We start from the raw sequence: 17225 nt of genomic DNA on the forward strand, positions 1-17225 counted from the left end.
CCCACTGTAAAGACATAGCAGGATTCCTCCTAGTATTTTCCTGTCAATTTACATGGCCGAGAGCACACTGTCCACACACTTTACATTGCACTGTTTTCACTGAATTATAGCATGCATGTCTTTAATTAAGAGAAACCCTCTGTAAGCTTTTTTTTTTTTTTTTGCTGCAGAATATTGTGGCTATACGCAGCGGGCATTGAGTTCAGTGGTCGTGGATTTCTGTTTAAGCGCCAGGCACTTCTGCCTGAACCTTAATGGGACCCCACACATCAAACGGGCGAGGAGAGGCCTGCTGTGGTGGAAGCTGGTGGGAGTTTGGGAACTACTAGGATTCCGCTTGGGACCTTTAATTCACCGTTCACCATTATTGGAGATACAGGCGGTACCTTTTCTGATTATTGTTACTCTAAATATCACGGCAGTCATCCCACGTCATGCCGGCACTGTGGGTTATTTCTAAAGAGCAGACCAGTGACCTCCGTCAATGGGCCAAGCCCAGGCAGTTGTCCTGGGAAGCGGCACTCAGCCTGGACATCAGGGCATGGGCTCGGGAGGGGGACCCTTGCTTAGGGACCTCTCCTGCTTGGGCAGGACATGGGTGGTCATCAGGCACCAGCCCCACGGCGGCTGTGGCAGCTCCCGCGCGGGCCCAGCAGCCCTTACCTGGTTGATCATGCAGGTCTCCAGCTCCTCTTTTGAGAAGCCCGTTTGGCCCCTCTCCTTGCTCTGATAAAAGAGAATGGAACAATTCTTAGGGGTGCTCTGGGATAGAAGGGGGTCCACCTTTCCAACCAAGCCCATACTTAGTCCTGCTCAACTAGAGAGGGCTTTCTCAAGAGCTTATCTCACGTACTTATGCATCGGACCTTGAGACTGTCATTTGTGCTTGCAATGAAATAAGCCGATGACTACCCAAGACGCATTAATATTCCCCCAGTGACAACTAAGATCTGCTGAGACGGTGGATGGTAATGCCACATAAAACAGGGTATTTACATTTGGCAACCAAAAATTTAATTTGCTTAATTATTTTTAAAGACACCCCTTCTGGGAGGCCAGAGGGGAGGAATCAGACTTGGGGATTTCTGGTCTGAGTTCTAGATACTGTCAGGGAAGGAGCAGGGAGGACTTGCCCCATCATGTATCATGGAAGGGGACGGAAGAGTGGGGGACAGCAGGATTGTCGCCCTGCCCCCATCTCAGAGGCAGCATGGGTGTCTTCTGTTCTAGCTCAGCCTCCAACGTGGAAGCTTGCAAGCCAACCTGACGGACCTCCTGGCAGAGGTGAGATGGACGACTTCGCTCCTCTGGCCTTCGAGGACCTCATCTGGAGAGAAGGGGGGCAGAGTGCTTAGCACTCAGCAGGTGACCAACAGGTGGAGGGACCAGAAAGGAGCGCTGGCCGTGGAGTCTCACGCGCTGCTCTACGAGCCCGGCAGGGCCATTTGCTGGCTCAGTGGCTGAGGACGAGGTCAGAACCTCACCTGCGTCCTCGGGATCTCGAGGTGGGCCCCCAGCGGGCCTCACCTCTGGTATTAAGCCCTTGCGGAGTCCCCCCCACACTGAATAGGGCTGACCAGGTAACTAATAGAACATTGTGGAAGGGATGGTGTGTGACCTCCAAGGCTGGGTCAAAAAGATGCTGTGCCTTCTGCCTGGCCGCCTCTTGGGCACACATGCTGGCGAAAGGCAGCTGCCCCGCTGTGAGGACGTTCAAGGAGCCTGTGGAGGGGAACCGAGGCCTCCTGCCACCAGCCAGCACAGCAGTAGCCCAGTGGCTTAGGGTCTTTCGAGATGTCCGCAGGGGCGGCTGCAATCATCTGAAGGCTTGGCTGGGGCAGGAGGATTGGCTTCTCTAACCCGTCCATCTCCTTCTTAGCACTTACCCTAAATTGTCATGAAATATTTCTTTATTGTCTCTTTCTCTCATCAGGGTAGGGACTTAATTCCATCTGTTAACTGATAGCCAGGTACCATTAGCACCTGACCAGGTGCCATGCAGAGAGCAGGTACTCGAGCAACAACTGTTACTGAATGGAAGGTCACCTACAAAACCCGGATTCTGTGCCGGGCTGCGTTCATGTCATCTGCATTAACAGCCCCAAGGAGTAGTTACGATTATTAACAAACCCATTCTATAGATGAGGACATCGATCACAGAGGTTGCGAAACTGCCTAAAGGAGGGTAGAGAAGTTAGCATGTGAACCCAGCTGTGTCTGAGGCCAACACCTCAGCCCTTTGCACCTGTCCCCACGGCATGTTTGGGAAGGTCATCCAGGCAGGGGTCCTCCCCGATTTTGACCATTGTCACTGCAGTCCAATACTCCAGCCCGTCGGGATGGGCTGTCGGACAACAGAGAGTGTGTAGCTGGGGCTAGGCAAGCCTGTGTGTGTTCATGTCCCAAAGCCTCACCCGGTACCACATGAAGATGGTCTTGAAGGCGTTTTCATTGGAGCAGGAGCCACAGGCCATAGTGATGAGCTGGGACATCCCTTTGGGGGCCACCTGCAAGGAGGGGAATGGCTGTGAGCCCTCCTGAGGCCCCCTCAGCTGCAGCTGCCTCTGCAGGGGCTGCGCCCTGGGTCCCCGAGGCTGGGCGAGGCAGTGCAGCACAGGAGGGAATGAGGGACGTCCTGGAAGGAATGGGTCTGGGAGGGGGACCCAGACTTGTCTGGGGGGTGGAAACAGCAAGCCCGGGAAACCCTGATGCCGGAGACCCCCCAGCAGCTGATGCCCCTCTCATTTTACAGGTGGGACTTCGAGGTTCCGAATGACTTTAAGTGTTGTTGCAATTAAAACTGAAAAGTGGGGGAGGGTTGGGAAGTGGATTTGGCTCAACGGATAGAGCATCTGTCTACCACATGGGAGGTCCAGGGTTCAAATCCAGGGCCTCCTGACCTGTGTGGAGCTGGCCCATGCGCAGTGCTGATGCACGCAAGGAGTGCCCTGCCACACAGGGGTGTCCCCCGCGTAGGGGAGCCCCACGCACAAGGAGTGCGCCCCATAAGAAGAGCCGCCCAGCACGAAAGAAAGTGCAGCCTGCCCAGGAATGGCGCCACACAAGGAGAGCTGACACAGCAAGATGATGCAACGAAAAGAAACACAGATTCCCGTGCTGCTGACAAGAATACAAGTGGGCACAGAAGAACACACAGTGAATGGACACAGACAGCAGACAACTGGGGGGCGGGGCGGAATAAATAAAAAATAAATCTTAAAAAAAAGTGGGGGAGGGTTAATGACGCATGCAGGGCTCCTGCCTGGACATCTCCCCCAAGCTCCCTTCTTCGTGCACTTAAGGAATCCTTTCTTTCCTTCAGAAGACAAAGGGCATGACTTAAGTAAAAACCCCTTATGCTTAACGGTGCCCGAGAGCAAGCCTGCCCTTCCCTGAGAACAGGACGGACTCCCCTGCTTTCCCGCCGTGCAGGTGGTGGGCTGGGGTCTGGGGGCTGTCACCGTGGTGGGAGGGCTGCCAGGGCACTCACCGAGAGCAGGGAGTCTCTTAGCTTCTCCACAAAGTTCTCCGGAGGCAGGATTCCCAGGGCAGGTCTGTTGACGAACGTGCTCTGCCGAAAAGTGGGGAGACCCACCGTGACTCCGGGGGGCCAGGCCCGGGGGACCTCCAGCTCCCACCCAGCAGCGGACGGCGACCTGCTGGCCCCACTGTGCGGGCTCTACCATAGCTGCCCAGGCCAACCAGACGCGGCGGCGGGTCTCCCATCCATAGTCGGCGGGAGCCGACGGCGCAGCCACTGCAAAGCGGTCTGGCCGCTTTCTTATAATGTTAAACATCCACCTACCTAAATCCCAGCAATCCCACCCCTAGGTATTTACCAAGCAGAGGTAAAGCACGGTCCACACAATGACGCGTGCATGAACATTCCCGTGCCTTTTATTCTTAATGACCCCAAACTAGAAACAACCCACGCGACCCTCTACAGGCGGAAGACATAAGGGAACTCTGGTACACGCACAGGGTGGAACGCTATGCGGTAATAAAAGGAACCAACGACCCATCCGAGCGAATGGTGGAAGAAAGCCCAAGCCATGTGGCGGAGCGAAGGGAGTCACATTCAAACGGCTGCATGCTGTGTGGCTCTATCTATACCACATTCTGGAAAAGGCAACACGATAGGGAGGGAACCCAGCTCCTGGCTGCCAGGGGCGGGGGTGGGCTTGACTACAAAGTCAACGCTTTGGGGTGATGCGGCGGCAGGCTGGGTTTTGATGGGATTACAGGACTGTGCATATGTCTACTCCAAAGAGTAGCTTTGACTGCATCCAAGCTCTATCTTAATAATCATAAAAAGAAAGGGCCATAAGAGGCAGCAGCAGTTCCAGACCTGCTAAATAGAATGGGACTTAGGATAGCAGTCGAATTGGAGAGTTGGCTAATGCCAGAAAAACAAGTTGGCTCTCTATGGTGATCATTTTTTTTCTTTTTCTTTCTAATTTTGATAGAGACTTGGGTCCAGAGGAAGGTTTCTCTTGTGAGGAAATCCACAGTACAGCTGGGTGGTAAACAGATGCTCGGTTTCTGACCCCAGGGAGACTGCGGGTGGCTCTGCCCTGCGGCTGCGGTGCAGGAACGCAGGCTAAGAGCCAGCTCCTCCAATTCAGAAGAACGGGGAAATCCAGATTGTGAAGGGAAATCGTCCCACTTTAAAATGTGGGCCCAAAATAGTTCAAACAGCCTCTGGCCGAGAGGCGGCCCTGCACACTTGTGGCTGCCTTCTCCCCCAGGCTGGCTTTGGAAGGCAGGATGGTCCCAGCTGCCCACCCCACGGAGTTGGGGACAGACGCAGACATAAATCTCCCCACGGGCTTGCTGCCAGGTCCCCAAACACTTTTCTTCAGGCGAAGGAAAGCGACGGCAATGCTCCTCCTGGAAGGGCGTCATCGCCAGCTGCAAAGCTGTGATCTGCGGCAGCCAGCCGTTTCTCGACCTCCACCAAATAAAAGATTTCAAACGGGGAACAGATTTTGCGTTCATTCCGCTCACACTTGAAAAATCACAAGAATGGGAACAATACGAAGGCAAGGCATGAGGTCTTTAGCCATTTGGGGAGTGTGAAAAGTGCTAGAGGGAAGCGGACTTGGCCCAGTGGTTAGGGCGTCCGCCTACCACATGGGAGGTCTGCGGTTTAGACCCCGGGCCTCCTGACCCGTGTGCAGCTGGCCCATGTGCAGTGCTGATGCGCGCAAGGAGTGCGCTGCCACGCAGGGGTGTCCCCACATAGGAGAGCCCCACGTGCAAGGAGTGCACCCCGTAAGGAGAGCCGCCCAGCGCGAAAGAAAGTGCAGCCTGCCCAGGAATGGCGCCACACACGCGGAGAGCTGACACAGCAAGATGACACAACAAAGAGAGACACAGATTCCCGTGCAGCTGATAATGACAGGAGCTGACACAGCAAGATGACACAACAAAGAGAGACACAGATTCCCATGCAGCTGATAACGACAGAAGCAGACAAAGAAGAAGACGCAGCAAATAGACACAGAGAACAGACAACTGGGGCCGGGGGTGGGGTGGGGGTGGGTGGGAGAGAAATAAATAAATAAATCTTTAAAAAAGAAAAAAGAGTGCTAGAGTGGACTTAGAACTACTGAAGCTGCCACAGACCTTAAGGAGCCTCTTTGTTTTTACCCTTAAAATGGGAATATCGGTGCCTCCCCTGGCCAGTTCACAGCGGGCGCCAAAGCCCCCAGGAGGCAATGCCTTTCTACTGGAGTGGCCCTGGGTAGTGAGCGCCCACCTTCCTTCCCCACAGGAGATGGGGTGGGCCCACAGGGCGGGGCAGTGAGCCCAAGGACAGCACAGGAAGAAAAGCACCTACTATGCCAGTAGGCGCTTTACGTAGCCTTACGATAATGTACTGGAGGAGAGAAGCGCATTAGATTTACTAGCGCAGAGTTTTAAGCCAGGGAACCCCAAATGGTTCAGCTCTGTAAGAAATGGGGGAGGTAGAGGCTGCAGGGCGGGAGCCCAGGAGGGAGGTGAACCAGGCGTGCAGGTGGAGGTTGACCAGGAGCCCAGGTCCTGCTAAGCCCTGCTCCTCCGTGGGCGCCCCCTCTGCATGCCAGTGAGGCAAGAAAAGAGCAAACATGTGAGCGCAGAGTCTTCCAGGTCTAGCAGCTCCCGTGGGGAAGAGACCGGCGAGCGGCTGGGAGAGCCACGGAGAGCCAGTGAGGACGTGGACTCCGCTCGCAAAAGGCACTGAGATCCTGCGCTGGATTCTCGAACCAAACACACGGACCTCAGTGAGAAAACTGGTGAATTCCAAACAGCCTGTGGTTAAGAGCAATGCACAGATGTTAATTCGTGGTTTTGACAAATGTATCTGGTGAGGTGAGATGTTAACTCTGGGGAAATTGGGATGAAAAGTACCTCTTTTCTGTGAACCTATAATTATTCTATAATAAAAAGTGTTATGGTTAAAAAAAAAAGGGGGGGGGAGGAAATGTTCGTACTAGACGCGGGATAGTGGAGACTTCTGGGTGCCTCTCCCATCTGACATACCCAGGGTCATGAACTCACTGTGAACCCCAAGAGCGCCTTCACCACGTGGGAGGAAACTCAAGCACAGAGAGGCTTGAGCTCCTTCGCCTGGGTGCTGGAATTTGGCGTGGGCTGCTAGAAATTGGGGCAGCTTCCTACTTCCACTTTATTTTTTTTTAAATATTTTTAAGGAGGTATCAGAGATCGAACCCAGGACCTCATGTGTGGGAGGCAGGCGCTCAACCACGGAGCTATCTCCACTCCCCTCTGCTTCTGCTTCTCTGCTGGGTGACCCCCAGTGTGTCTCCAGCAGTGAGGTGGGGAGGGAGTTGAGCCCCCTCATGTGGTGCTGGGGAGACTGACACCTGTCCCAGGGCACCTCCAGACAGGCAGGGGTAGGACCATGATTCAAACTCGGGTTTGCTGACGGGATTATGTCCGCACTCAGACCCTGGCTGGCCTCGAAGGGCATTTCGGGAGCTTTTCTCTCTGGCTCTGAGCTTTTCTTGGGGCTCCTAAGCAATGAGGCATATGATGAGAACAAGGTAGAAGCAAACTGCTGTCACTGGTAGCGGGGAGACGGCCAGGCTGGCTGGCAGCCTGACTGAGTATCTGGGTGTGGGAGAGATGTGGGGGTGGCTTTTTGCTCGACAAAGCATGACATTAAGAACAGAAGATATCTGGGACAACGGGGAGCAGAATCAACTGAGGACAAGTTCTAGAATCCTTGCCAACAGGCTCAGGAGCTATAAAACGCAGCCTGAAAAGGGTGGGCTTTGGTGGAAGTGGCTGTGCGGGCTTGGGCAAGTCACTTAACCTCTCTGAGCTTCCGTGTCCTCATCTGCAAAATGGAGACTTCTCACCAGGTGCTTTAAGGGGCTGGTGAGATGACGCAGCACACAGATAAGGCGAGAGCTGAGCCTTGAAGGACAGATCAGATGCTGCAGGTGGGCCGGGTTCCCAGGGCCAGCCCGGGCTTGGCTTGGCTGGCCTGCTATGCTACACCCTTCCTAGGTGCCAGGGAGAGCAAACTGCACTCGCCACCCATTGCCCTGGCATGTAGTAAGAAACTGGAACTGGATCCCAGACATTAGCTGCGGGGGGCATGACCTCATTTTTTTTTTACAATCACTTGTTTCAGTAATGACATGTGGAGTTACAAGGTGACATGATTTGGGGGCAAAAGGGTTGATAAGGCCCCTCTCGGGACTTCGGTGACCTCCTGGGAACCTTTCCCTGGCAAGTAAAATACCATCCCCACCGCCCGAGGGCACTGGGAAGACTCAAGGCTGTGGCCAAGGGCCCCCAGCCCGATGCCCGGCTGGGAACGCGTCTCTGAGCTTCTGACAGTGGCAGCCAGCCGCCCCTGACAGCACCGCGCCCCCCCTCCACCGAGTCCCAGCCCAGGCCTCTGCAGGAGCGCCCAGCACCGCCCCGGAGCGCCCAGACAGCCAGTGGCAGCACGGGCCACCGTCAAATCCCAGGCCGAGAAGGGCGCCTGGCCTCACCCACTAACTGGGATAAGGATGGGGAGGACAGCGGGAGCCAGGCCAGGGCTCAGCCTTGGACAGGGCGGGGCCTGGGGAGCACCTGAAAGAGGGGGCGCACGGCGCTCCTCCTTCCCACCCGCAGTTTTGGGTGAGAATGGAGGCAGGGGGCTGCCGGGAGAGGCTGCTGGGAAAACCCACGTGGGCGATGTAAGGGTTAGGGTGGGGGCAGGGAGGAGGAAGTGGGGTTCCCTGCAGGGGCAAGTGGGGCAGGGTGCTACCGTCCCCCGAATCCCCCGGGGCTTGGCAGACTCCTCGTTCCCTCGATCCCGCCTCCGGCAGGCAGTTGACACTGCAAAGGCGCACAGTGTGTTTGTTGACACATTTTTTTCAGCACCAACTGCCGAGGCATCTGGGATCTGCACAGCGTTTGGAAACAAAGGCGTGCTTTGAATGCAAACAGAGCGCAGATGGGCCTCGGAGGCACCTTCGGGGCGCGGGGCTCCGCTGGCGGCAGCTCCCGGGCTTGTCAGCTAATCGAGGGGGGAGAACGTTCCCCAAGCCTTCCCGGGCGGGGCTTCCCCGCCCCCAAGAGGGAGAAGGGGCTCCTTCCAGTTCTTTTCACATTCCTGGGTTCACAGGGAAGCAAGGTTTAAGGCGGGGTGGGGGTGGGGATGGGGGTATGTCCTAAAGCAGTGCCCCCCACCACCACCACGTGTCTTCCTTAGATTTCTTTTCTTTTTGGGAATCAAACTCCTTCCATGTCCAATGCTGCGGGGAGCGGAGGCCGGTGCAGCGTTTGGAAAACTGCCTGCTGCAACTACCGCAGCCGCACATACGCACACACTGCAGCCAGCCGCTCCACGCCCGGTTTTGTATCCGACAGAACACATAAACGGGTTCATCCAAAGACACATCTGAACGTTCCCTGCCGTGCGCTTCGTAGGGCCCCAACTGGAAACCGCTCAAGCCTGTCACCGGTGGCGGCGAAGATAAATTGCGGTGCACCGCACAACGGCCCGCTCTAGAGCAGAACAGATGGCGGACGCTGTGCTCGACATGATGCCCAGCAGGCACCATTTTGGGTGAACGGGTCAGACACGATAAAGCAAGGCATGATTCTGTTTGTGTGACGCTAAAGAACAGGGGAGGGAAGCGGACGTGGCTCAACGGGTAGAGCATCCGTCTACCATATGGAGGGTCCAGGGCTCGATCCCCAGGGCCTCCCGGCCCATGGGGTGAGCTGGCCCACGTGCAGTGCTGCCGCGTGCAAGGAGTGCCAGGCCAAGCAGGGGGGCCCCGCATAGGGGTGTCCCACAAGGAATGTACCCCGCCAGGAGAGCCACCCCAGGTGAAGAAAGTGCAGCCCGCCCACGAGTGGCGCAGCACACACAGAGAGCTGACACAGCAAGATGACGCAACAAAAAAGAGACACAGTTTCCCAGTGCTGCCAGATAATGCAAGTGGACACAGAAGAACACATAGCAAATGCACGCAGACAGCAGACCATGGAAGGGAAGGGCAGAGAAATAAAAATAAATAAATAAACCAATTAATTTTTTAAAAACCAGGGGAGTAGTTTACCCTGGGTTGGGAGGACAGTGACTGAGCAGGGGACCAAAAGGGAACTCCTTGTTCTAAGTACTGGTAATAATTCATGCATTTTCAACTGGGGTTCAAAACGTGTATATGTGTGTGTGAAAATCAAACTTTTTTCATGTATAAAACACAGATACAGGTATAGTACATATACAGTCTGTGTGCGTTAGATGGAATCATGGTCCCACTTTGAGTTGTGATGCTGCTACATGGCAGAAGGGACTTGCAACTGTATTAAGGTAGGATGGGGAGATTATTCTGGATTCTCCGGGTGTGCCAATGTAACCACATGTGGCCTTAGAACCAGAGGCTGAAGGGGAAGTCAGGGAGGTTCAAAGCGCGAGAAGGACCTGACCGGCGGCAGCTGGCTTGAAGATGGAGGGACCACGAGGAAACCGTGGGAAGGAAATGAACTCTGCCAGCAATGGGGATGAGCCTCCAGCTAGGAGCCCAGGCTGGCTGACATCTTGACTTCGACCTTGTGAGACCCCCAAGCAGAGAGCCTGGCTGAGACCACTGGGTTCCTGATGCCCTAAATCATGACATTATAAATGGGTGTTGCTTTAAGCCCCTAAATTTGTGGTAATTCGCTGTGCCAGCAATAGAAAACGAATACACTGTGGAATTAAAAAATTCGTAGTGGTGGGGAGTGGATATAGCTCTATGGTTGAGCACCTGCTTCCCATGTACAAGGTCCCAGGTTCAATCCCTGGTTCCTCCTAAAAAAACAAAAAACCAGCTCTCATTGGGGAGTGGATGTAGCTCAGTGGCTGAGCGCCTGCTTCCCATGTACAAGGCCCTAGGTTCAATCCCTGATACCGCCTAAGGAAAAAAATGAAATAAAATTCATGGTAAGGGAAGGAATTAGGAAAACGATACCTGAAAAGGCACCTCAAGTGGGCGATAGTGAAAAATAAGGTGGGAAACGCTAGGTTACACAGGAAAATTCACGGAGCAGTGGACTCAGGATTTATCCAATTTCTGCAGGTGCACTTTGAACATAACTGCGCAATGGCTTCCCACCACTCTCAGGACTGAGCAGGGGCTTTCGCCTGGGGGAGACTGTGCCCCGCAGGGGACATTTGGCCAAGGGAAGAGACAGTTCAACCCTGATGTGTCAGGCGGAAGGGGCAGCTCTCCTGGCGCCTGGTGGGCGACGGAGGGGGCAGCGGTGGAGGGGGCAGCTCTCCTGGCGCCTGGTGGGTGGTGGAGGGGGCAGCTCTCCTGGCGCCTGGTGGGCGGCGGAGGGGGCAGCGGCAGAGAGGGCAGCTCTCCTGCGCCTGGCGGGCGGCAGAGGGGGCAGCGGCGGAGGGGGCAGCTCTCCTGGCGCCTGGTGGGTGGCGGAGGGGGCAGCTCTCCTGGCGCCTGGTGAGCGGCGGAGGGGGCAGCGGCGGAGGGGGCAGCTCTCCTGGCGCCTGGCGGGCGGCGGAGGGGGCAGCTCTCCTGGCGCCTGGTGGGTGGAGGCCAGCGATGCTGCTAAGGTCCTCCAGTGCACGGGATGGCGCCACCACAACAGACGATTCACCTGTAGGTCCACAGGGCCGAGGCCGAGAAGACCTGCTCTACGCGGTCTAGAAAAACCACACATTGGCCCCTGCCGACCCCTCCGGTCCTCATGTGACCCCCCCCCACTGTCCCTGCTCCAGCCCCTCCATCCACCTCCGCTCCTTGAGCACAACAGGGTTTGCCTTCAGCGGTCAGCACCTTCACCTCCAGGTCTCACTCCAAGGTCACTCCCAGGGAAGTCTCCCCTGCCCCCTGCCCCTCCCTCCTCGAACTGGTCATCCCGCCACCCCGCCCAGATCCCCCACTGGCCGTGTGACCTCGGGCAGACGCTTCACCTCTCCATGCCTCAGTTTCCTCTCTGTAAAACGGGGCAACAAGAGTACCTGCCTTGGGAAGCGGACTTGGCCCCCAGTGGTTAGGGAATCCGTCTACCACATGGATGGGAGGTCCGCGGTTCAAACCCCGGGCCTCCTTGTCCTGTGTGGAGCTGGCCCACTCGCAGTGCTGATGCACGCAAGGAGTGCCGTGCCACGCAGGGGTGTCCCCCACATAGGGGAGCCCCACGTGCAAGAAGTGCGCCCCGTAAGGAGAGCCACCCAGCGTGAAAAAACGTGCAGCTTGCCCAGGAATGGTGCCACACACACACGGAGAGCTGACACAACAAGATGACGCAACAAAAAGAAACACAGATTCCCGTGCCGCTGACCACCAGAAGCGGACAGAGAGATCAGACAACGGCGGGGGGGGTGGGGGGGTGGGGGGGGAAGGGGAGAGAAATAAAAAAAAAAAGGAGTACCTGCCTCATGGACTCATCGGTGTCAGAGATGTAAAGGAAGGAGGGAGTGAGGAAGGAGAGGTGGAAGGAGGGAAGGGGGAAGAAGGGAAGGGGGAAGGAGGACGGGGAGACCCTCTCTACCGGCTGCCCCAGGCTGATTCGGCAGGCCCAAGACTGGTCTTTTTCTGTGTGACCGGGGGACTTACCACGTTCTGAGGCTGTTGGATGAGTTTCATGAGGGCAGGATGGCTGTAACCTGGGGGGCGGAGGGGAGAGTTAGAGACCAGCAGGGCATCCGAGGTTCCCCTGTGCCCACGCCCTTCCTTTCCAACCCTGCCATGTTCTCCATCTGCCAAGGAGTCTCATATCCTTTGCAGGCAAAAACCCCGGTTCTGGACCCAGGCCAGCCCCACTGACTCGGGACTCTCTCAGGATGGGGGGCCGGAGACCTTGAACAAATCCCCTATGTCATTCTGATGCTCCATGGGGCATGTAAACTGCTGGACGAGACAAACCTAAGAGGAGGCGGATGCAAGACTGGAGCACAATTTCAAGGCCACGGCCGGGGAGCGGTTCCGTGGGCCAGCACCACGGATGGTGGGAGGGTCCTGTCTGTCCGCTGACTGGGTCAGTCATGTTTGCTCAGGGACTACGTGAGTGTGCTCAGGGACTACGTGAGTGACGCAATCTGTGAGCAGCATGCCCGATCCAGCTGCAGATACCACTTGATCCAGCACCCACTGTACCCTACGAAGGTGAGAAGAGCTCTGTGGACGGGTACCTGAACTGTGACATTATCTGTAATATCTCAAAACTTGAAAACAGCCAAATGTCCACCAATAGGGCACCAGCGTAATACATGAAGGTCCCACCCATACAGTGAAAACCTTTATCGTGTAACTAGGAAGCTGTAGAAAAGGAGGAGAGACATTTATTTGTGTTGATGTAGAATTATCTCTGCGATCTGCTAAGTGGAAAAGCTGAGGCAAGGGGTACAGACATGTTTGTGTAGGTAGGCCTGAACTGTCTAGAAGAAACCAGTCAACAATGGGTGCTTGTCTCCACATCTGTTTCTTTACCCCGATAACAAAGGTTAAAGTAGATGGCAGGTGTAAAAGCCAGCCCGGGGCCTGCACCCGCTAAGCCTCTGGTTCACAGGAGCACTTACTAATTACCGAGGGAAGGACAGGCTCAGGCACAGTCCCACCACTCCAAGGGTCACCTTAGCTCATGGTCCTCGGTCTTGATGGTCCAGAAAAATCTCATTTTTGGTGGTGGTGTTTTTTTCCCAGGGGTGTTCATTCATAGGAATCACAATTACAAGAAACGAATGTGCAAACCCCAAAACAATGTATTTATTTTACGTAAATACGAATGCCACGTAGACAGTTTCTTCCCTGACCTTGGCAAAGGAAATTTCCCTTCTCTGACCCCAGCCTTGAGCCTTCCCTTCCCCTCCACTGAAGCCTCCCCGTGCCAGGCCTTGCCTCTCCTGGGAGAGGAGGCCCCTCTGCCCCAAGCAGAGCAAAGCTCCACCATCACCGCGTGCCCATTTCTCCTCTAACCCCTGCTAGGATTCAGTCGTGCCCAGCCGGGCCTGGCCGCCCAAGGCCTGCTTTCAGGAAAGACCCAGTAGCAAAGGCACGAGAGGAGATCAGGAGAACAGAACAGGGTCTGGCTGGAAGATTTAGGCTCTGGCCCAGATTCTCTGCCAAGGGAACGATGGCGCGACCATCTCCACGACCTCTGGGAGACACAGGGGCAGGCTTCACTCTGTCCTATGCACAGTGACCAACTGCAAGGCTCACAACCTTGGCGGGGTTCTCTCTCATGGAATACAGCTCTGTGGGGCACTGCTTACACTGACACCGAACAGGACTTGCAGGACGATGCCAGTAGATGCGGCGGGCAGCCTCCAAGATGGCCCCAGTAACGCCCACCTCTTGGTCTTCACACACTTGTCCCCTCCCACGTTGCACCATGATTAATCCAGGTGACCATATGGCAGGAATGATGGCGTGCCCCTTCTGGGGTCAGATCATAAAAGACAGGGCTTCTTTCTTACTCTCTCCTGGATCACTCTAAGAAAAGCCAGTTGCCATGTCTTTTTTTTTTTAAGATTTATTTATTTATTCCCATCCCTACACTGATTTTGCACTCACTATCTGCTCTCTGTATGTTCTTCTGTGTCCGCTTATCTTCTCTTTAGGCGGCACCAGGAACTGATCCTGGGATCTTCTGGAGTGAGAGAGAGGAGCTCAATCTCTTGCACCACCTCAGCTCCCTGGTCTGCTGCGTCTCTTATTGTCTCTTCTCTATATCTTTCTGTTGCATCATCTTGCTGTGCCAGCACTACGTGTGCACCAGCGCTTCCGCCCAGGCCAGCATGCCATGTGGGTCAGCACTCCGCATGGGCCAGCACTCTGCGTGGGCCAGCTCTCCTCTTGGGCGAGCCTGCCTTTACCAGGAGGTCCTGGGAATGGAACCCTGGACCTCCCAGATGGTAGAGGGAGTCCAATTGCTTGAGCCACATCTGCTTCCCTGGTTTCCAAGTCTCGGGCGGCCTGTTAGAGAGGCCTCCGTGCCAAGGAGCTGAGGCCTCCTAATTGCAACCAGAGAGGAACTGCGCCTCAGCCGTGTGAAGGAGCCTTCTTGGAAGCGGATCCCCCAGTTCCACTCAAGCCTTCCTGTCATGCAGTCCTGGCCACCATATGAACTACAACCTCATGAGAGATCCTGAGCCAGAGCCACCCAGCAAGCCACTCCCAGACTCCTGACTGTGACAGTCAGAATTTTGTGAATCCCCGAAGATTATGTTTTTGAATGGATCCGTTCCTGTGGGTGTGAGATCCTTGTGATTGCACTACATCGTGAGGCGTGGCTCATGTTGAGACTCCGCCCTCTGGCTGGCTCTGATGTGAATGGAGACACACAGGGAAAGGGAGCTCCGCCATTTTGGATCCTGCCATGTGAGAGGATTCGGGACGGCTTACACCTGAAGCCCCAGAGGCGGGGCCCACGGAGGCCGGGTAGACGGGCCCCATCACATGCCTGATCGCCACGCGGCAGGACACCAGGATCGCCAGTAGCTGACTTTGGGGAGAAAGCGTCTCTGATGGTGCCTGGATTTGGACATTTCATGGCTGCAGACCTGTAGGCTTGCATCCCAAAGAAAATTCCCATTATAAAAGCCAACGCATTTCTGCACCAGCAGCCTTTGGCAAGCTAAGACACTGACCTTCAAAAAACAGAGGAGACAACAAATGTTTGCGGTTTAAAAAAACAAGAACAAAAAACAATGGTTGCTGCTGAGAAGGGAGTTGGGAGTAGACCTTAGGCTTGGGAAAGAGACCGTGTTCCAAAAACCATTAAAATAAATGTTCTGTTTTGTTTTCTAGAGAGCTAATCCATCAGGCTGACACTGCAGTCATGTTAGACTCGAGCGAGTTTGTTTTCTGGGGCTTCTCTGAAGACGTTGGCTGCGACACCCTCTTTCCTTTCTCTCCCTCCGCTCACCCCTCCCGGCATTTCTGTCTCTTCCACCGTTCAGTATTGAACATGTACTGCCCAGCACTCTGCTTGACCTGGCTGTCTCTCCAACCGGACTGGAGCTCGTTGAAGCCTGTGTGCCCAATGAATGAATACAAAAAATATACAGTGATTACAGTCCCCAGGCACTGAGCACGTACTCTGTGCCTGGCTCTGTGCTGAGTGCTCTATGTGCATCATCTCGTTTAATCCTGCCAGCAATCCTGTGAGTGCGGCATCACCAGCTCAGTAATGCAGATGGGGAGAAAGAGGTGAGGAGATTAAGGAGCATGGGGGCTAGTTTATCACAGAGGCAGGATTTGAACTCCGGATGTTCTAGCTCCAGTGTTGTGCAGTACAGCTGCTCTCCTCCTTTAAAACAGGTGTTTCCATGTACTGAGCATCTACTATGTGCTGGGGCTTTCTGCATATTCTTGCTAATCCTGAAAACAACCCCTGCGGAAGACCAAGTTTCCAGGGTGGAGGGAGGCACTGGGGTCAGAAGACCAGAATGTCAGCTATTCAAGGGGAAGGGCCAAGTATCTGGGTCAGTAGATGCTACATTAAAGAATGAATAGGGGAGCGGATGTGGCTCCATGGTTGAGTACCTGCTTCCCACATGGGAGGTCCTGGGTTCAGTCCCTGGTGCCTCCTAAAAACAAAAACAACAACAAACAAGCAAATAAACGAAGAAACCAACTCAGAGGAGCCGATGTGGCTCAGTGCTTGAGCCCTGGCTTCCCACATACAAGGTCCTGGGTTCAATCCCAGGCTGAGTACCTCAAAAAGAAAAAAGGATAATGTGGACAAGAACTCAGAACTGTTTTATGTGAGAAAAGATTAATCAACACATCTTGGTGCAGCAAGTAGACTCTGGAGAAAAACTCCAGGTCTCACATCACACACTTTCATCTTCTGTTTTCTTTAAACCAAGTCACCTCTGAGTGTAAAGAAATGTACTTAGAAAAGCGCCTTTCAATCACTGTGGTTAGAAGTTGACTCCAGGGGAAACAATCTTTAGTTCACCTGCCTGAGGCTCTGAGCCTGGGACTGCTCTTTCCCGGAATAGATAAGCAGAGGTGGACACAGGCAGGTATTGTGGACGCGGGAAGACTTTCTCTTCCGTAGACTGGAACAGGGCCATGCCCAGATGAAGATGGTGGCATGAGATGCGGGAGGGGTCTGTGCTCCCCAGCTCCCAGCAGAAGTTTTGAACAGCCGCAAGAACTGGCAGAAACAGCTTTCTCAGAGCTTCAGAAAACAGTCAAAGGACTGCAGTAACGGGTGAGCCCTGCATCAAGACAAAGGCCCCCTGCGAGCCGTAGGGCCTCCTGGCGCCCTGCTGGCCCCTCCAGCCCTCACTGGATTGGCGCACAGCCAGTCCCCGCCCCCAGTGTGCATCCCTGGTCCTGGTTCTGTTGGGAGCAGAGCAGCCCTCGTGCACATGCTGGGAGCTGGACGTCTGGCCCAACTGCCCGGGGGTGGCCTGAGGGACTCCCTGTCCCAGCACTTGCCCTGCGTGTAGAAGGGGCTCAGAGCGCTCCTCGAAACGCTGCGGGAGGGCAGTCGAGTTGGCTGCCTGGGCCAGGGGTTGCTGTCATGGATGTGCAGTGCAGAGCCTGGACTGTAGGAACCTGCTTCCTGGGACAGAAGGGCCATTCTTACCCACGTGTTAGACCCCACGCATGTGTACACCCAGAAAGCACCAGGGAGGCCCCATCCTTTGGCCTGGGGCTGTTCTCTGAAGTTGTTAAGCCCTGGAGGAGAACACTCACAGAGGTCAGTCTGCAAAGACTGGGAAAGACTTTCTTTCTTTCTTTCTTTCT

General features: G+C 55.0%; 1 protein-coding gene across 6 annotated transcripts in view; it reads right to left on the minus strand.

Annotated features, from left to right (window-relative positions):
* Nucleotides 1–17225, minus strand: part of ABAT (4-aminobutyrate aminotransferase) — a 103174-nt gene that overhangs the window by 12350 nt on the left and 73599 nt on the right. For all 6 annotated transcript variants that reach the window (XM_058286491.2, XM_058286494.2, XM_058286492.2 and 3 more), the window contains 4 exons: nt 12078–12127; nt 3491–3571; nt 2415–2507; nt 664–726 (listed from right to left, as the gene is read on the minus strand). In XM_058286491.2, the coding sequence (XP_058142474.1) occupies nt 664–726; nt 2415–2507; nt 3491–3571; nt 12078–12127 (287 nt within the window). The remainder of the gene's footprint in view (nt 1–663; nt 727–2414; nt 2508–3490; nt 3572–12077; nt 12128–17225) is intronic.

Source organism: Dasypus novemcinctus, chromosome 23, assembly GCF_030445035.2.
Source record: "Dasypus novemcinctus isolate mDasNov1 chromosome 23, mDasNov1.1.hap2, whole genome shotgun sequence".
In the NCBI taxonomy this organism is placed as follows: Eukaryota; Metazoa; Chordata; class Mammalia; order Cingulata; family Dasypodidae; genus Dasypus; species Dasypus novemcinctus.